This window comes from Neodiprion fabricii, chromosome 2 (genome assembly GCF_021155785.1).
Source record: "Neodiprion fabricii isolate iyNeoFabr1 chromosome 2, iyNeoFabr1.1, whole genome shotgun sequence".
Classification (NCBI taxonomy): domain Eukaryota; kingdom Metazoa; phylum Arthropoda; class Insecta; order Hymenoptera; family Diprionidae; genus Neodiprion; species Neodiprion fabricii.
This window is the reverse complement of record NC_060240.1, coordinates 13,037,963-13,059,637: the sequence shown is the minus strand read 5'-3', so window position 1 is coordinate 13,059,637 and position 21,675 is coordinate 13,037,963. Positions and strand designations below refer to the sequence as shown.

General features: G+C 39.2%; 1 protein-coding gene across 6 annotated transcripts in view; it reads left to right on the top strand.

Moving 5' to 3' along the window:
- LOC124176599 (serine/threonine-protein kinase 25) overlaps window positions 1–21,675 on the top strand; it is a 43,380-nt gene that overhangs the window by 13,042 nt on the left and 8,663 nt on the right. Inside the window, exons 1-3 of one of the 6 annotated variants that reach the window (XM_046558101.1) lie at window positions 8,044–8,346; window positions 11,678–12,237; window positions 17,333–17,557. In XM_046558101.1, the coding sequence (XP_046414057.1) occupies window positions 11,938–12,237; window positions 17,333–17,557 (525 nt within the window). In that variant the 5' untranslated portion in view covers window positions 8,044–8,346; window positions 11,678–11,937. Of the gene's footprint in view, window positions 1–1,907; window positions 2,061–5,936; window positions 5,964–8,043; window positions 8,347–11,097; window positions 12,238–17,332; window positions 17,558–21,675 lie in introns of those variants that run through there. The other 5 variants (XM_046558099.1, XM_046558102.1, XM_046558104.1 and 2 more) reach the window with 5 other exon arrangements.

Below are 21,675 nucleotides of genomic sequence, written 5' to 3'. Positions count from 1 at the left end.
GTACCCTTAGTGAAATCAACACCCTCGAGTTTTTCACAAGCATCTGAAATCACCGACAGTTCTAGATGATACTTTTTCTCTACATGCTTGCTTGAAGTACCTCAAAGTTATTATTTCTGCTCTAGAATAAGCAGGTTATCGATTCGGTTCCAACCTAAGATCATTGAATTTAAGGGGGTTACTAACTTTCCTGTTTTACCAGCAAGTTCAAAAAATCGTATTCCACACCTTTTTCACCTCCTGAGTAACGAATCATCTCTAAACTTTAAGAAATTACGGGTTTCATGATCTCACCTGTGTTCACAATTTACCGAACTTGTCTCGGGTCAAACTTTCAGGTTCGAAACCCTCTTGAATCTGCTCTTTGTTTCGTATTCTTCAAACTCAGCGGATCAGCCATTACTCCATAAGAATTAAATCCACCTTTCCACCGTAGGTGGGGAAGGAATCAGCAGTGTTGTGTTGTGTTGTAGTGCAGTTGGACCTGTTTCGGGCAGGCGAAACAAACCGGTTCACGGTCGACCGACTCGGCCTGTCCAATGTCGGTAGTGTTATACTTGTGTGGACCCTGCATTTCGTGCAGAACATCCTAGTCTAGCTTTTGCGTAATTGTTCAACTGCAGTTCATCACTGTTCGATTTGGCCTTCGCAGTATCGGGAGGCTGCTATTTTCATTCAGTCTCTCTCACTCTTCACTTTCATTCTTCCGATGTGCCGTTGCTGTTGTTCGTTGATTGAAAATACTTCAATTCCATTTTCATTCCAACACAACGGTGAACATGTTTCATCTACAATAAATAAACGCATTCTGCGACAAGTTTATTGTGTCCCAAGGGAGCTGTCAATTCAGTCGACAGGATTAACTCGTCGACGATCGGCAGGAATAATGGAAACTCTGGGTGAATGTTTGAACGATGGATTCTAATTTATACTGCAATGTAGTTAACTGCCATTTTCGTTCACTTCGATCTGGGGTTTGATCACCTTTGAAATCTATAAACCACTCGTGAGGTCTTGTTATATAATTTTTAATCTTTGTAATCCCCCGAAATCTGTTGGAGTCTTACTTCTTATGGAACCATTGAAATTTCCTATATTCTTATAAAATCTATGAAATCCTCGAATCCTGTAAATTTATTTGGAATTTTCGAAACCCCGGGAAATGCTCTGAAATCTGTGAAATTCTATGACTTTTTCTTGAAATTCTTAAAATCGGCAACTACCGTAAAATCTTAAAAATTCTTTTGAAATTGTCAAAACCGCATCAAATCTACTAAAGTTTCTAAAATCATGTGAAACCTTTTGATGTCTCGCACCATTCTCGAAGTCTAGATATACTTTACACCTCTGAGTGATGAGTTGAAAGATTAATTGACAAATTTGCCATGTGATAAATCCGCTGGTTGAGAATAGTTTATTGATGGAAAAATGGTAATTTTGACAACGATGTATCTCTTGATTTATTGTTAGTTGGTTGGTCGGCAACACTCGTCGGCAATCGAAGGTTGATCATTAAGTGATTCGAAGACTAACATTTGTATACGTATTATGTATATACATGCAATGTAATACATGTACAGATATCTACATATAAAGACCGCAGCATGACTCGTTTGAATTTTCCATTTCCATGCGCTCTTTCGGGGTTTACACACTATGAAGTGCTTTTTCTGAGGCAGATTAGCTTTATTCACGCCCAAGCTTTAACTAAACACGTTAGATTTCATTCTTTCTTTCTTTTTTCTTTTAAATCTTAACGCAGTTTCGCAGTGAACAATAACGATACAGTTTAAATCTTGAAAGGTGAATAAGCAAGCTTCTGAGAACTAGATATTCAAATAATTGAACAAAAATCAGTGCCATACTTGGAAAATTTGACCTAAACGTAAAAAATTTAATAATATTAAAAAATGTTCGCTGCAATGGTGCTGCACAAGCACAACAAGAATAACAACAACAACAACAACAATAACCAATTGATAACCACCAGCAACTTGAACAATAACAATATTAACGACCGTGCAGTTAACAACGCTAATAATTCAGTCTGCATGAAAGCGGTAAGTCATTTGAAATTTAATTTTGTAAAGCAGATTTTTTCATCTAGCAAAAAAATTCCCGTATCGTAATAATAAATATGAAATAAACGTTCATGGAATTCAGCCTTGTTTTGTGCTGCAAACATTATGCGAGTAGTAATTTATTTGTATTTAAATATTTTTAGCCGATTACCACGTGAATAAACGAAACAGATTTGAACGTAAATTGAACTTTTTACACGTCAGCAATTTTTAGTAGCAGGCCGAGGAATCCGCGCTGTTATACCTACGAACGTTCATTATACATTCGACTACACAGACACTCTCTAATCCCACCGGAAAGCCGGGGGTTCCTTGGTTGGTTGGTTGGGCAGGGAACAGAAATACCCTAAAGATACGAGTCGCAGTTTGAGGGCTCAGAACGGTCGACGGATTTTGCCAAATAGATGGCCTCTTACCACTCCGGCTTTCGGCTTACTTACTGGCTTTTCGCTCCAGGATTTTCATACACCCTCATTATACGACCCTGTACTCCATTCCCGCAGAGGGCCGCGGCTTTCTTAAAAAATTTCAATTTCTGAGTAGCTTACTGACAGTATTTAAAAAATTATACACGATTCAAAAAAAAAAAAGGTAAGAAAAAAATGGTAGTATAAATTACTGCCCTATAGCTCTGCGTTGGCTTGTAGGATATAATAACAAAACAAATGTTATTGTCCAGTAAAACTGCAAGTCCTTAAATACAAAATCTGCGTCTTTTATTGGGGAGAACACCTTGGAAGACCATGGCTATCATCCGTGATTCTTATGTTTGGACAGATCGACGTATCGCGACTTTGGCAGGATATCGTAGTCCAAGGGGTTAACTTTGAAAGTAAATTTAATTTTATGTCATCATTTTAATTTCGAAAGCTACTGTATGCCGTAACAAGAAACTGAATTCAAATGCAGACTGTTGAAAAACTTTCGTCATTCGCCTAAAATTGGCCCGTTTTGCAATTGGAGTAGCCAATTTGTAAACATCATTGGACCTTTAATTAAAATTCCACAAACCGACATGGTATCACTTCACCGTTGAAAATTAATTTCAAACTGACAAGCGACGCTTCGTCGCCCATGTTTGGCTTGCCCCCCAGTTTGAAGGGTTAACAGGGGTGTGTCGCTGCATTGAATTAACGTAACTGTATCGCGACACTGAGGAGGATATCCATACGTAAACAGTAAAGCTTGATGAAAATCCTCACCGCCAACGACGCGAGTGGAATTCCCAAGTTCATTTGTTCGGACGACCAATCAATGATCACTTCGCTCTGATTGTTCACGGGGTGATGCGGAGTCTCATTAAGGCGATGTCAAACCTTCCGGCTTTTGTTTTACACCTTTTTTTTGGGTTTGCCACGAAGGTGTTGGTCCTACCGTGTTCCAGTAATGGTTGTCGCGCTGAACAGGTGCAAAAAATATTAAGAACTGAGAAAATCGACTGAACCGATCGAGTGAACAAGAAAATTTCGGCTCCTGGTAGGCATGCTACAATCCATTTTCATTCGAAAACCCGTAGTTAATAATCGGATTCCAATGACGCATCGCGGAGAAGAAAACTATAATGAGATATCACCACTCGTGAGAACACAAAATGGCAAATATGACTCGTTAGAGAATTTCTTGGCAATGTAAGCAAGGCTAGAGTTTACATCAAGTCCAGCTATACCCGTGACATCAACGTGACGAAACAACGAAGCATTACGGTTCACCGATAATAACCAGAAAAGGTGAAAACTCAATCTGGCGAAAAAGCGGACTGTTGAAAAATTGAATGCTTTTCAGCGCTTTGAGTATCTTGAGATTGATCCTTGTTCAAATGATGTGACACTTTTCCAATAATTTCTTCGCGAACGCCTACAGCTTTTGGGATAAAAAGGCCTGATGCCCTGGGGAAGGATGCCTCCAAGTGCTAGCACGAAACTAGATGGAAATTCTGTGTCACGTTCAATGCACCTCTAACAGCTGCAATATGCCACGGAATGCCTCATAGCAGCCTGCAGAATCTCATCTTTCTGCTCCATTGGTGATCCGATCCGACCAACCTCGCGACGCTTCTTCATCTTCTAAACTTCATTTCCTCCTGTCCATTATCCGGAATAGCGTAGATCCGTTCGGGAGTCGCCTGTTCATTGAATTAGGTCGGACCTTCCTATTTTACCGACAGGCACTTTTTTTTTTTAATGATTGTGAACGAAGAAATCTGATACGGATCGAGAATTTTAACAGTCCCAAAATATACCTATTCACAATTGAGTCGAATCTCAACAATCAAAATAGTCGAAACTGCGAATGGTTCGAACTGCGTATGATCGTTTACGCTAAATGCAGATCCAAATTTTGAAAATCGATTTGGCGGAAACGGATTTTATAATTCTTGAGAATAGTTCAAAATGAAAACATGCCTTTTGCAGCGAAGACAACGTGCATCGTTAGTCCGTTAGTCGCAATTGGGAGTGGGAATCGATTTTCCGCGACACATAAGAGCCCTCTTCCTTTAGCCGTGCAGAATTCAGCTTGGCAAAATTCCCACATCGTTGCTCTCCTTCTATTCTTTCTATATATCGCTCTACGGAGTTGCCTTTCTACGCGTTGACGCTGAAAAAAATTGGCAACGTAACTGCATGGCAGAAAAGAAACAACCGAGTGCATATTTTATCCATGGCAGCTTGCCTGGTTACTGTAAACTCTTTTGTACCGATGATCCATTGGTCTGTACAATGCCCATCAGCATTTCAGTGTTTGCTGGGATTCAGCATCGCTCAGATCACGAACTTTGACTTCTGATTGTCGCAGTCGGTCATGACGTTATCGATCGATAACCGATCTCCCACTGGCAGTTATGTCACTGATGGCGTATGGCGCTGCTGAACGGTACGCACGCGATATCTCGCACCTTTCACTTTTGTGAACTACCTAGTGTAGCCATTGTGCAGCGCGACTGTTGTGCAACTATATTTCAGTTCTTAGCATTGCGAAAGCCGGAGTTGTATTGATATATACGTATAACCTATGTAGCAACGGCTTAGCACCGATATTAGTCACTTAACGACAGAAACCAAGTTGCTTTTTGTCTTCAAATCGAAAATTGCACTTTGTACCTGTAAACCTCAAACTCTATCCGGCGGTCTTGCCATAGCTTTGGGTTACGGAATCAATTCCCTATTTATTACCAACTCAACCTTATTACAAACTCAATTTGAATTTTTTGCTGTTTCTGTTATTCGTGGGCACCCGATCAATTTGATCATTTGTGGCCAAGCTTTCAAGAAATCTTCATCTATCTATTTTGTCTTCTGATTGTGTTTCATTCATGATTAATCGCCAAATGCAGTTCTTTAACAGGTTTTGAAAGCGAACGCCTCATACAAGTCGTTATCCAAAATTCTAATTCAAATGATTTCACATGTGGTCAAATCAATTGACATATATTCAATTAGCAACTTGACGTGATTTTACGTGCTTAATTCAAGCATATTCCTGGATCACAACTCTGTTTCGATACGAGGTTGAAGTTAGTAACGTTACTCTAACGATGCATGTTTAGGAAAAATCTTTACTTCGCACCTTCAAGATTTTGTGGATTTAGTAAATCATAATGAACGAAGCGTACTCATATTTTGTACAGCCAATTCCTTAAAAGTCATTCCAAAGTTGCATAATAACGAATTTCTCCCTGATGTTTCGTTACATTAACGTTACCAACTTCAATCTCGTGTTTCAATGGTTGGAATATAAAGTCGTTTCATTCTAGTCAGTTAAGCTGTAAAATTTTGCGTCGCATGTCACTAACGATTTCCTTTTTGTTCTGTTACAGGTAAGATTTGCCCTCAAAATAGTCAAGATTAATTTCCTTCTGACTATGCTGAATCCATGAAGAAGTGGGTAACGTATTTTTTTCCGAAAAATGCATTGCTTTCTACCGTATGATAAATTCGGTTGAGGAAAATTCATTGTACGAATGCACATTGATTTTTCGTTGGTTACACGCTGCCTTCCTATACTGGAACTCTAGTGCTTTCGAAAACAAGTTATACTTCTCACCAAAGTATGTCAAAGTTGGGCAGAGGCAACCTGCAGCTGAGCAAATGTTTGTCAGGCGGTTTAGTGTGCGAGGTGTATTATGACGATCAGTTGTTGAAAATGTCAGCAACCTAAATAGATAGCGGCAAACGTTGTTTCCGCGGAATCACCTGTTCACAATGCGTGTTCTGTCCCAACGCGAAGACTTCTCGACAAGGCCCGTTTTAGTTTACATTCAGAGCGTATTTTTCCACCGGCAAACGTTCACGAAATCGCTTATTTTTCGTGTAAACTAATTTTCTCTTCTCTTTATCTCCTTCGAACGTTAAACGAAGCGACGATCGATTTTCGAGGAGTCAAAACCTCTTCATGAAAATTGCCCTCGAGTGGATTCGAATTGAAATGTTTGAACCCCTCCCCTCCCATCCATTAAGGCTTTTAAATATAGTTTTGATGATTTTTGGTACGAAGGAAGAAAAAACTTTTCTAAGCAGATGGCATTTTACTGTTTAACGCTTCGAGCGTTTGCGCTTCCAACGCCTCTGTAACGCTGTAACCAAGCCCACCGGCATTGCATCTTCGTGACAACGTTCACTAACAAAGAGAATCTCGTCGTTTAATGACTCTGTCGTGTGTGACGACGACAGGATGTTACGTCCTCCACATTGTCGATCATCTTCTATTGTTCCAATATCACGCATCGATGCCATTCAGGGACAGATTTGACGCCAGCCTCTCATGTTGTAGGTCAAAGCCTTGCACTCTTTTACAACCGCATAACGGAAGATCTAAACGACCCCATCTTATGATGCTCTACACTCCAAGTCGGGGTGGTCCTCGATGCTGCTGGCCTCTTGCCTATTTCCGTTCGTTTTCTCCGTTATCCCCGTTATCCTGGAACACAGCAGTTCTAACGATAATTATCCGAGGAGTTAACCACTCGTCGGATCGTGTGTTCGCCAGGTTTTAAGACCGCATCGCTTCAAATCATTTCAAATGTAATTTCATGGGATTTGATATGATTTCGTTAGATTTCATATGTGGTGTACATCGTATTTTGAGGGTGGTCAATATCGTGTCTTTATCACAGAAAAATCGATTCCCATTTAGCATATCTCGTTAACAATCTAAAGAACCTGACGATTTGTTGCGATATTCCGAAGCATCGGAAGATGTAAAATCTGCTGCTGGATTTTCAACATCTGTTCTCTACAAGGCGGTGACAGACCAGGAAAGTTGGGAATGATCAGGTAAAAGTCAGGGAATTACCAGGTTCCGACTGAAAAGACATATTTCTTCGTTGTTATTTCCCAAAATTATTTAAAACCGTCAACTGTGTCTCGTAAACTCAAGAAAACTTGTTGTTGGAAGTAATATCGTTCAATTTTCACATCTTCTCCCCTTTCTCGTATATAATATAATTTCTGCCGGTGAAAAAAGTTAGAGAAAAATCATCGAATTTTCTCTCTGCGAAATAGTCACCACCGTATTCTACAAATATATTTATTTTGCATGAAAAATCTACTTATTTTTTTCCGCACCAGATCGATAACCTAGGTTGGTGTGAAATTTCTCACACGTGAGTAAATACTCTTCAACTTCAACGTACCTACCGCAGTATGACTTTTTTTTCTCCGTCCCAAGCGATTCAGCAACTGCAAAAAATGCCCTACCGAAATCGTCTAATATCGAAGTAATCTGACAGTCTGCACTTTCAGCGTTATAATTTAACTTCTGCAAGATAGGTAACCGACTGCTCGCTGCCGCGAGTCGTGCAATCGCATAACAGCTTCAGCTGGATAAAAGTCCGGATCGTAGACAGGTAGGGTATCTAGTCAGTTGTCCCCACTCCGTTACCGTTTGACTCAGGCGACTCGATGTCCAGCGAACCAGCCAGCCAACCAACCCAACAAACCCGCGCCAGCAACGTCGTGGATTATATTTTCACCGCGTGCAGTCAGTACGCTCCTTGTCGTCGGGTATCGCTGTCAGATATGATATTCCGCGTTTTCAATAACTGACAGCTGTCAAAATCCTGTCGAACAGTAACGAGAGCTGTTTATTTATTCGTTCAAGTACCGAGATTAATGAAAAGAAGCATAATAATATTTATGTGAAATTTATAATAATATATTTTACAGTGATTGTGCAGCAGATGTGTGTGTGTGTGTGTGTGTGTGTGTGTTAAAAAAGATACTTCTCTAAACGGAAAATTTATTGGAGAATCTTTTTTTCTTTACGTACGGTAAAAGAATTTTCTCATCTCGAAAAAGATTTCAGAGCGGAACATGTGTGATTTGTATATGAATTGTAACGATGTACACATTAGATGTAAATTCGTGACATGAGATAAAAATTTTCTCACTATTAGAAAATGGGAATAAAAAAAAATAAATTAATTAGAATTTGCAATCATTTTTTGAGATCGATTATAATTCATTTGCGTCTGTTCCAAATTTCTAAATTAAACTGGGATCTAAGTAAGATCTAGATAAGATCTTGTATCGTAGGTAGGATGTATTCTAATTTGGGTGCAATTGGAATTGGCGAGACCTGAATAACCCGATCATTGCCAATTGAATTTAAACGACGTATATTTAGTTGGATATTATATGAATGCACTTGCCGCTAACTCACTGAATGCTCAATATCTGCTCTTATTATCGAAGTTGTCCGTTTGCAGTTTGTTATATCAATGAAAGACGTTATATTTTGCTACGAACCTCGCGGAGACCTTTGTTCAGGAAAATTATCGTCCTTATGCTTGAGCGACGAATATTTTATTTTATAGTATTTTAAATTGTTTTTTAACGATTTTTTTTTACGTGATTTGAATTTTCGAAGTGTTGAAATTTCAAATCATTTTCATAAAATTCAGTAGTTTCATAATAAATAAATGATACTCTTTGTCCGCTTATCGGAATCTCATTTCAAATATCAAGACACCTCCTACTGTCTTGGTTAGTATTTAATGTTATAACACGTGCATTGTAGGGAAGTATTCAGTGCGTGAGAAAATAGGCTTTATTCGTTCTCTTGTATGCATACGTGAATAGATTACACGCGACTTAGACCAGGTTTTTCGGTTAGGAGAGATTATGCATGCAAGGTAATTTCGCTGCTGGTGCTGCCATCGCGTTTCAATAGCGCATGTAGAGCAGAAACAAGTGTATTATATATCCAACTTCGTATTACAACCTATGAATGAGGGAAGCATGTCCATTCTCTTTCTCTGCATCGCGATATAATTATTCCCATTATAACTTAAATATTTGACAAAATGTCTTGTCGTTAAATTATTTCACAATTTTACCGACAGATTTAGCAATTCGTATTTTACACTTTCGAGGCACGAAATATCTCAAACCTTTGGGAAATGACATGGTTTACGTATACATCCGTGGCATTGCTAAAAAAAAAGTTGGAAATCTCGAGGGATCGACTATTACTCGCAGATGATTCTCACTCGTTTCGGCGTTATGGCGCGATACTTTACAGTCGAGTCTCATATTTCTTACGTATCTTCATCAATTTCCTCAACTTTTCTAAGCCGGCCGACAAACGCGACGACAAAATCGATGATGTTCGAAAGTTTGAAGCAATTTCGTCGGTCGGGAGAAGAGAAGATTGTGAAATACGATTTGCTAACTTTGTCGATAAAACAGCAAGGCCTGACATCCCCTTAATGTGATCGGCATCCGATGATTGCGAGCTAAAAGTGTACATATAACTATATACTCGTGTTTTATACACGTTTCTCGTGGCATATTGCAGCAGCGGCGCTTTCACTAACCCAACGAACGGAGACAGAAAACTCGCTGCGACGAAATACGAAATACTTAGTCCTTACGTAAACGTATTCGTGAACAACGCGCGCGCTCGAAATTCGTTTTTTTTATTTTTTTTTATTTTTTATTATTGGAATGAAATAAGTACATGAAAATCACAAGTGCTAATATACGTACATACATAAATAAATAGTGATAACAATTTTTGCGGATACATACAATTTTTTACACCTAGCTTGCAGTCATGCATAATACATTTTTTTTAAGCTTTGATAAATTCTTACAATCGTTATAATTTATACGTTTACATTCCGATATTACAACGATACTCGTATTATACGGTAACAATAATTTAATATAACTATAACTTGACAAGGAAAATAAAAATTTCAGACGTTCGCATATAATAACCGTAATGCATATTGGTATCCGGTTATATACTATACGCGTCACAATTACTAATTAACTGAACTGTTAACTACCGTCGTGCCTAGATTTGGCCCTCATGATCCCCTGCATGCCTGACTGTCGACGTTGTGCGTTTTACGTGACTCGAATTCACCGCATCCAGAAACCTTTGACGAATTTATAATGACAGAAAGAGCGGCTTCAACACCGTCTTGCGTTTGTAAAGTTCGATAAGCTCGCAATAAAAAATATCTCACCTTACAATTCATTGTCTTTGTTCGTTATCGCTGTTGCTATTTTTTTTCTGACGATAACTATACATATAATTCTATCCATTTCTGGGTTTTTACCGAATTTTTCCTTGCGGGTAATTTTCATTATAATTTGACCGTGATTCACATCTTTTAGTCAAGTCTCGAATCTTCTTTTTTCGCCATTATTGCAAATGATTTTTATTTTTATTCCCGTTCATATGAGCGACGACGACGATAATCTTTATTATGGATATCGTACTCGTGATCTTTGAAATGATGATTTATTGTTTTATACGCCTTTAGCTTCTCGACCCTCGCAGTTTTTTTATTTTTTCTTCTAACTTTCTGATTAATCGCGAAATCAATCAAACATGTGTCACCTTTAATAACAAGCACATCGCATCCGGTTGACTGACAACGTCGTCATCTCGAGGGGCTTTACGATTAGTCTCTGCAGTTGTTAACACGATAAAAGAAAAAGTTATTAAGTAATCTACCGCGCTTATCGAAATTTATTATTATACCTACTTCTGTTTTATTTTTATTCCTATAGTTATGTTACACGATTATTGAAGCGCTTTTCGATTCCGAGAACCTATTTTTCATTCGGGAACAAAACATTAGGCGAGACTAATCGCTTCTGTCGGGTAAAAAGCGATCCGTTATCGAACAGCATGGAGACGCCAATAGAGTCAAAACTGTTATGGCAAACAACTTTGTCGAAAACCGTGCTACAGTGAGATCACTTCCGCAGGTTGTGTACTATCTATTTTCTTGCTGATTTGATGTTATTCTTGACGCACTATAATCGATCGATCCATATGTAACACATGGGGATAAATTAATCACAAATATAAGTTATGTAGGGTACGGTATGCGATTTAAATTAGTACATTATATCTGACGTAGCCTAATTATCGACTTAATCGCTAGTTAAACAATCTTATCGTAGTAAAAACAACGCTTATACTGAATTATCAGGTCTCGAATCAGTAGTTTTAATAATTTGAGAAGATAAGCGTGTAATAAGAAACTCGATTATACAACGTTTCAGGACACAATATCTGTAATTCGTCGATAATTTAATCACACAAAAATTGATAATTACATAAATCACATGGTGTAGGAAAAATACTACGAAAAAATTCTAGCGCCATTACACAGAAGTATGTTTCCAAAGTGTGGCGTTCAGTGATCAAATATAGTATAATCGAAATGGCAATGGAGTTCATCGGTTCAACCGTTCCTGCGTTATGGCAATGAACATTGGATGACTAAATATCAACGGTCAAGTCAAAAGCGATGCAGCGTTCACCGTGGTTTTAATCATTAGTGAAAACTCAACACCAAGTCAGAATCAGCGTAGAAATAGAAAGGAGAAGAAATATGCGGAACGGTACGCAGCCTCAGCAAACGGCCGTAATGGCACCGCCGCATCTGAACGGATCTGCACAGTTTATAACCGGTGGCTACGTCGGTTACCATCCGAGGCAGGCCTGGGGCGGACCGTATCACCCAGCGCAGAATAGAAACGGGGTAAGACCCGTTTCTCATCCCCCGCCGCCACCCGCCAGGAGGGAAAACACCCTGGGGATTCCCCATGCGGGAAATCATAAGAATCTGAACGGACGATCGCCGGCAGCAACGAACTCGAGAAATCGCGTCAACAGGAATAGCGGCCCCTCGGTGAGTCTCATCCGTGTAAGCAGCTTCCGTTTTAAAGATCGTCATCAACCTCGTTGCATATTTGCGGTGAGGAATGGTCTGGTCGTATATTTTTGAACGGACCTTTCGTTGCAGCGTTCGTTTTTTGCGGAACAAATAGATTATGACGATATGGAGATCTGTTACCGAGAGGTGATGATAGTCAAGTATCGAACGAACAACTAACAAGGAACATCGGTTTGGTATCCCTCTTCGATTTCGTTGCTGATCATGTGTGTTGCAGAACATTGAAAAGTAAATGTCACGTATTGTTTTTTTATCGGCGGACAAACGGTTTAAATGCGTGCAAAACGACTTTCAAACATGGGCATCCAATGGGGTGGTTTCGAAGTTTCGGATAGAAGAGCTTGATGTATTTGAATGAAACCAACGCGGAAATGTTTCATTCGTCGATAGGAATAATTCAGCGTTGGCTTCATTCCAATACATCGAGTGAATCAAGAAATCAAATTTTTTGGTGCTCATCTTCGAGGGTCGTTTTCAATCCTTTAACCCGTTTTTCCGCTAAAAAAAAAAAAACATGGTTGTTAGTTTCCAATGTTCTATAACGTACATAAGCTGCAACGAATTCTAAGAGAGACACCAAACTAGTGTTCCTTGCAAGTTCAAAACTTCACGAAGTCAAAACATTGTAACTGTATTCAAATTACTTACAATGACTTTATATAGTCAGATGGAAATTTAGTTCACATAAATTCAAACGATTCCAAGTGACTCCGTGAAGAAGACTTTAACTAAAGTCAACTGTCTTCAACTGACTTCATAAAGTTGAGATTCAAGTTACTAGTTGTGAATTCAAATAACTTCATGAGAATTCACGTGACCTTGGGTAATTTCATAAAGATGAAAATAGTTCAATTCAATTCCAAGAAATTACTTGAAATGATTTCAAGCTACTTCAGATGAATTGACGCGGCGTTTTGTCTAACAATAAGTGTAAATCTAACTTCAAGATATAGTAAAGTTCGGGTGAAATTGAAATGCAACAACTCTGCGGTAGCCATTAAGTGATATTCTACTTATTTCTGATTGTCTACGATTTCGTTATCTCTTATGGGATTATTCACTCACTGTCAAATGATTTGCACAAAGTTGAGGGTTCGTCACTTACCACGTCATGAATCGCACTGTTGCAACGGAACATTATGTGCTATTAGTAGATACCGTGATAGTAGGCACAGTGTGTCAATTAAAAGTTTTAATTGATATCACATTAGCAACTATGTTCGACGCTAGTTACCTTTGTACACAATGTTACTCGTCGCAGCCAGGCTCCAACCGTGTCTGGTGTACTTAATCAGATTGTCTCGCACGCGTCATATTAGATTACCGCCGCTCGATGTTATGCGCCACCTAACAAATAATCGTTAACGTGACTTCTTCCTTCCTTCCTTGCTTCCTTCCTTTCTTCCTCCTTTCAACCTTGTCTACGAAACTGGCAGTACAGCCATCCTGATTATGTCTGTCAAGTGTTTGACATCGGGCTTGATAGGACTTTGCATGGCTGGCAACTGGAACGCTTGCGGCATGAAAGTGAACAGATACAAGGTGACAATGACCTGCTAGCCGCTCCACAAGCTATCGAATGTCAATCTACAGATGCAAAAACTTGTCTTTTCCTGCTGAAGGTTGAAAGTACTGAAAGCCAGCTATGCCTCCTCTACAGCTAGGCGCCCGCGTCCGCACAAAGGCCAGATACTCTGAAACTGGACACCTTTTGATGCTTGGAAAAAGAAGATTCTCAACCGCATTCGTGTTCACGCGGTTTATATTCCATCAGAGACGACCAACGTCTCTCCGCCACGAGTCTTTTATAGTAATATTTTTCGTTATAAAACATTGACAACTAAGAACAACCATTACTCACTGATTAGCAAATTAGGCTTAATACTCTGAATCTCCGGTAACATTTTTAAATACGAAAAGGTGGAACCAATACCTTGAAGAGTATGAAAAGAAACCTCTTTATTGACCTTACGGCGATTAGAATCATAGTGAATTCATGGTTGTAATCCGAAGAAATGTGTTTGATTTTAAACCGTACACTGTTATTGTATAAACTTTACTGTGTGTGTAACCACGTTTGTCTACCTAATCAGCATCGTGATCGTCATCATCCATACACAGTACGCGTTATTAAACGTAGAGTAAACATTAACCAGAATTTCCCTACTGATCTTATCGTGAATGTGCAGTAGGTGTTAACCTGTGTTCTCGCGTCACGGAAACGCTCAGTGCACGCACCTGGTAACGCACAAACCTCTAGAGAGATTGAGTTCAAATGTCTGCTTACTGTTTTCGAAGGTACTAACAGCGTATAGAGATATCAGAATCAGTTTTATCCACTCTTTGCGGTGCGTGGGGGAGATCCGGATTCCGCGTACTAGGATACTGTGGCAAAGCGGACTGATTCAGGTACACATTGTCCAGTGACTCACGAATTCTTCCCGATTGTAAGACTCGGTTATCTTGCTCCTCCAGCGTGCGTCATGACTTGTGGTTGTGAAGCGACGAGGTAGAGTGGAGATCACGTAAGGTCACAACGGCGAATCCTGCGCGAGGTCGCCGCTCGCACTTCCATTACATTCTCTAGAGGAGTTAACGACTTGTGTCGGTTGGTTGTGACTATCGATCGAAGAACCTGCTCACTATTACTTCTCCCTACTATATCTTGGCACAATCTTTATTTACTTATAATTTCGTTGTACATACACGTGCAGAATGGCCAATTTTGTCGACACTACTGATTAATCCAAGAATTATACCATGGCTAACGTTTATATGTACATGTGTAGATGTTCTGGTCGTAGGAGCGATGTAAGAATCCTCGAAGGCTCCATATTTCTATCGTTATTTTTTACACCTCTGCTGTAATGCAATTAATACTCCAACGCTTACTTCCTGCTGTTGAAACTTTCTCCGAATAAATTAGAGAGATGATGCTGCCTTCCTTTTTTTTTTTTGATTTTACGTGGTTACGACTTCTCGAACGAATCAGAACGGTTATTGTTGCGTAATCTGAATCACGACGATGATGATGATCCATAACTAAACGAGTTTCCGCTCGATTTCTCATCCGATTTTACATCTGTCGATTGTATTCTATTCGTAGTAAACACTAGACTTTTTTATGTTCAGGTTAGGCGTCGATGTTTTCTCTCGATTCTCTTACACTGCGGTAAAAAAAAAGTGCAACCGCGTCAATGTGGAAACTTGATTTCCACCCATATTAGGCGTCAATGGAAAGTATGATACTTTTGTCGGAGGATTAACCATATTAGAATCGAGTGTATACTTAACTTTATGACTTTATGACGTGGTGAATACTTCGTAAGACTTCGACTGAGATTAAAATACTTTCAAATATTTCAAGCGACTTCGCGAAGTTAAGACCTTACGTGAACTTCTCTGACTTCAAGTGATTTCAGAACTACTTCATGTATGGAATTCATATGATTACAAATTATTCCTCGAAGTTGAAAATACTGCTAAATTTTCCGATTGACTTCCAGTGACTCGGTGCCACTTCGAGTGAATTCGATTAATGTTTTCCTGCAGTCTGAGTACATGATACAGTATATTACAGGGTTCGTACGTACAGGAAAAATCTGGAAACCCGGAAAAACTGGGGGAATTTCTTATAGCGGGTAAAATGCAGGGAATTTAGAAAGAAAGACTGGCATTTTGAGTCTGTCGAAGAAATAAACTCGTCCTTATACAAAGTACTATCGATCTTGAGAAAAAAAAATTGCACTACAAATTTTGTTTCAGTGCTCCAATTCACACATTCTGTGCACATTACTTTATTAAATATCTAGCCTTCTTTATTTTTTTTCGTATGGAAAATCGCAGGCTGTTGTTTGTAAATTGATAGCTGGACAGTAAGATATTTACTAGGTAATATTGGAGGTATTAGTATTAATGAGTAAAAATATTTGGTCATTAATCAGCATCCTATTTTTTCAGAGTTTACTGGAAAAATCAGGGAATTACACATTCTAAAATGCGTATGAACCTTGATATAGTAGCACAATTTTATACAATGAAAAAACGTTGAAAATTTATTGAGAGTACATTGAACTCACGGTGTATAATATTTGACGAAAACGAAAAAGCTGTAAATATACTTATATAAGACAAAGTATGTCGGTAAACCGTGAACTACCATTATCCGTCCTTTTTTCTATTTCTCTATTTTCGTTGAGATTATGCGACCCCCGGAAGTCTCGACGCACATTATAATTAGCCTAGTGTCAACGTCAGACGCTCTTGGGAGAAACCTTGAGAGCTTTAGAGACACTTTGCCAAAAGATAATTCTTGTCCTACTGACAATGAAAGGGAGGGGCAACGCGAAACCATACTAACAATGCCGCCATATCACGTACGTCTCATCAACGTTGAGACTGTGTCCTCAAGCTGCTCCTTCTTCGTCACAAAGCTACGAGAACACGCTACTTCACTTCAGCCATTGAAAACTTTGCCATATAGTTTGTACTAAAGAAGTGAAACAAAAATTGAAAGGAATTTTTGCGTGTAATTCCTCGCATTGCGGTTGAAAGACGAAAGCTATCTATCATCAAATTTGAAGTTCGGCTAAGTTGAATTCGTTAATTGAGCGAGGAAACCGATATTGAGCGGGTAAAGTTACTGTGACTTTAGAACTTCGCCAAACTTTCTGTCATCCCGGCTTGAATTTTGAAATTAAGGGTGTAGAGTAACCACCTTGGAGATGAAAAAGTTTGCTCTTTTGAATAAACACGCCTTTTGGACTTCATGGCTCGATCCACGTACTTTATAGCGCTTTCAGCTAATTACAAACTTCCTATACTTATACTTCATTAGTACTAGTGTAAAGTCTAGCTAGGTCCTTCCATGTTTACAAATCGTGTAAACTTTGAGGGATCCTCTAGACGATTAGTGCATACATTGTATCTTGTAATAAATTCACAAGGGATGATATATGATATAACTGAGCATATAACTTGACGAATGTTTAACTTCGTCTTCCCTTGAATTTTTGCATGATCTAAAGGAGGGATATTTGAATTGTTGCAGAAGGTGGATCCGGAGCTGATATTCACGAAACAGGAACGAATCGGCAAAGGAAGTTTCGGCGAGGTGTTTAAGGGCATCGACAATAGAACACAGCAAGTGGTAGCGATCAAGATAATTGATCTCGAGGAAGCGGAAGATGAAATCGAGGACATACAGCAGGAGATCATGGTATTGTCGCAATGCGACAGTCCATTCGTCACGAAATACTTCGGCTCGTACCTCAAGGTAAGCAGAGACAAACGCCGCATATTCTGACTTATGAGAAAACATTTTGACCATGCGTTTCCCGGCGTTCGGTTGCTGGTATTTGCCAAATTCTCTCCATCCATCATTGACAATGACCTTCTATTCAACACAATCGAGTCTAATTTTCCAGGTAAGCCAAGCGTTCCAGGTCCGCTTAGCGCCACAACGAAGTTATGTGGGTGAAATACCGTCAGGTCTCTGAACGCTCCCTCATTTCGTTATACCATGAGTCGTGCATTCGGGATTTGATTGCCGTTCGAGAACTATGTATGTGTAATGCTCATTGCTTTATATGTACGAATTCCGATCGGAATCGAATGATTTGTATAGAGATGCGTTGGGAATCGATATTCACACAGTCGGTGAGCTCATCTACTACCCTAAGCTTGGAAAATTTCGCGTCGTGTCCCATAGTTTTGGTTCAAGAATGGGATTTCTAGAAATATAGACAGAAAAAAAGCAAACATGATATTCTGGTTTAAAATTTTGCTCTGAATCTACTCGAGGTAGATGCTTCGACCGAATACCCTACAAACATTAACCCCATATGATCGTTTGGGAGCACCCTGTGCAATGTGCATGCGTAGGTATGACTGATCCTGACAAGTGTCACGTCGCCCAAGCGGTTACGCAAGATTTCCGCCTCGCCCTCGGTGCTTCCTGTCTATACCAGCGTCACTTCCGTATCCGGTTGGTAGGTGGGTACTCGACTATTATATTCTATGCATACATTGAAAAGATAGCGAAACGAGATATCATCAACTTGCTTTTGTTGCCCCGGGTTTCAGACACAAAATACAATTAGGCTACCCGCACAGGAAACCAAAGGCGACAAGCTTATCTTGTGATAGTAAAAACTAACTCCGTGTACATAGTGTAAGAACTTTGCGTCTTTCGTGCTCGCTTATAATAATCGACCAGGAAGTAAGAGATACTTCATATAATCGACAAACAAACTTTGGCGTGAAAGAAAATGAAACAAAAGAAGAACAGTACAGTCGGTAAAAAAGAACAATAGCATTTGTAACGGACTATGCCACTAAATTATATAAAATAAAATAACGCATATACTGAAACAAAAGATAGAGTTTAAAATATAATCAAATATTCGGTATATTCATTTAATTATTTTTTTTTTTTTTTTGTACCAAGTCTTAAATTTATAAATAAGAAATCTCAAAGTAGAACGAAATAATTTTAATCGTATATCGTGTACTAATATATATTTCAATAAAATCTTATTTTTTACATTCACAGGTATTATTAACATTACAATTTCGACAAAGACATGGATATTGCCATACAAAATTTCCTCATCACATTATCACTTTCTTTACATCTCGTTTATTATTTCGTTACTTAATTTTACTTGAGGCGAAGATGGTGTTATTTCGTCCAAGTAATACATGTCATCAACGGTGATGAATATTCTAATTATTAATCTTTACTGTGAGATATAACTGAACTGGTTTGTAAGAAAGATAATGAGCGAGTGAGTTTACGAAGAAAACGGAAATGCTTCTTCGTGTTTAGTTTTGATTTCGTCATTTTAGATATACGACGTTGTCCAATATATTATTGATTTCAAGTATTTGCGCTATATATGAATGTCATGTATTATCGCCTTAAGCGGGAGGTTAGTGATCCTCAATTCTGAATCACAGAAAGATTATCGATGAACGAATTGAGGATTATTTCAGCTTATCGAGTTGAACGACTAAGATTATATTTCCTAGTATAACATACGTGATGAGTTATGAACATCATTGACTATTCTACTGAAGCTGAAGAGCCTGTCGATGAAAATTGTGAGGCTGCATGCTAAAAGCTAGTCAAGCTAACGGAAAACGCGGTGCAGGTAACCGAATACGTTGTTGAAATAAACTTGCGGTTGCGCAATGAGTAAGACTAGACGTTGGAAAGCCTTGGGAACGACACTTTCGCCCCTCCATGAAGTGAGCATTGCATACTAGCAGCGCACAGCGCTGGGTATAACTGTTCAAACTGTACTTTTAGACAATGCCATGATTTACTTGACGTACTCAACCGTGCAGGAAGTAAGAACTTTTTCAACCTCTGGGCAAATTATTGTAACTTTTCGAACACCTCCAGAAGAGTGTGGCTCGCTTTCTCGAGGTAGCTCATTGTCAGTATTTGAAATAACTCGGTTATTGGGTGATTAATTGTTACCACAAAGTTTATTTTTTCCTTCTTATAGTCAGCATTCCCAAAGCATGCCTACGCAATTTTCAAATTCATTCAGTTCTGAACAAATCGTCTTTCCGGATAAAGAAGATTTCTGTAATTTCCTTGTTTAATCGCCCAGCGCCGTCTGTACGAGTAAACTCAAAGTACCAGCAGGGAAGTGATAACAGGAATTACAGCAAAAGCCTTACGTGATTCAGTCTCTTGATCCAACGAAAACCCGCTGAAACATACTATATCATATTAGCTTAATAATTCGTTGAAATGTTGAAAAACACCTTGCCTGCATAAGTCGACTTCGAACAAAGGAGAAACTTGAGACATTCACCGGTAACAATGAACAAAAATCACAGCAACAGCGTAGTTGACCTATAATAAATTTCGATAAGCACTGACGCAAGTAATTGCTCGATAAGCATCGTAACAAATGGTATAGTCTTCTTATCGATGAAGTGAGAAAACCGGTCGTCTACAATTGACTAGAGTTGACATGAGACAAAGAAACGACAACTTGCGATATTATGAAACAACTTTAAAGTGTTGTAGGTATGTTTCTCTCTTGAGATCAGATGTTGTAAGAGCGTAGCCTCAATGCATAGCGGAATGCAATGGTCGTTATTACGGTAGCGAGTCAAATCTTTTTATGAATCCTCCAGTGGATTCGGTATTGCACCTTCATTGGAGTCTTCAGGAAAAATAGAATCTCCTGACGATGTGAGTTCTATGACGACCATTTTTTCTGGGTTTGAACAGACTGTACACCGTATAAATTCGTTGGTAATAATGAACCGAAAGCTTTCGCTGTAAGAAAGATCCATATAGCAGATTACAGTTATTATAGGTCATTGCATGACCTTCGTGGCAAGATTAATAACACAGCGATGCCTCTCCAGGCTCTCTACACACCACACAGTATTTTCGAGGTCAGTTTTGGTGGCTTCCCTCAGTATCTCGTGTCAACGCACTTCCATGTCCCCATGTCAAAGGTATCGTAAAAGATGCTGGTTCATCGTCTTGCTCCGATAGAAATCAGTTCTTTCATTCGTTGTCCATTTTTCACCCTTAACTGGTCATAGACTAACGTAAAGAGGTGTTGGCAAATCGTTTTTCGACAAATTCATATTCAATTCCACCATCAGCTTCGCCGGCTGCTCATGACGCATTTTCTAACTTCCAGTCACTGCGAAAGACGCCCTTTCACCTTGGTGTTTTTTCCCTTTTTTCTTATTACGAATATTGAATACAAGAATAAATGAACTTCCCGAAAACGAAGATATCACATAGCTGGATGCACACCGTGCAAAAATCAGTTTCTCGGCCTCTCCGCAGAATTTCCGCCTTCTTTCGTCTGACTGGAGAGGAAGAACTTGCCCTGGCAGTTCCATTTTAAATTTGCATGAACAAGAAGCACCGCAATCTTCTCCTCCCTGACAATTTTCAATACTTCTACCACCACGCAGCCTTTTTCTCCATTCACCACGCTCGCATTTTCCACCTCGTTTAATACCATGCCTCGAGGCACCTTGATCGTGTTCAGGTTTAACCACCCCAACGCTCTGTTCTCATACATACTTGCATGTTGCCACTAGTTAGGATGTAGTGTAAGAGATTTGATTCAATAATTTTCAGTTCTTTGATCATTAATAACATCAACAGCAATGCCACAACAAAGCAACACAGTAAATATGTCCATACATATTTGTATTTTTGACTAACTGCATCCAGCAGACAGAGAAAAAGGAATATACGAAACTTGTCAAGTGAGTTTGTCGAGGTGATCGAACGAACTTTGGAGGTGAACTCGAATGTCACTACCAAGAACTAATCTCGAATTCGTTTCGGGTCGTTCCCCGTGAGCGGCATTCATTCGAGTTGACGGAAGGAAGGGTGCG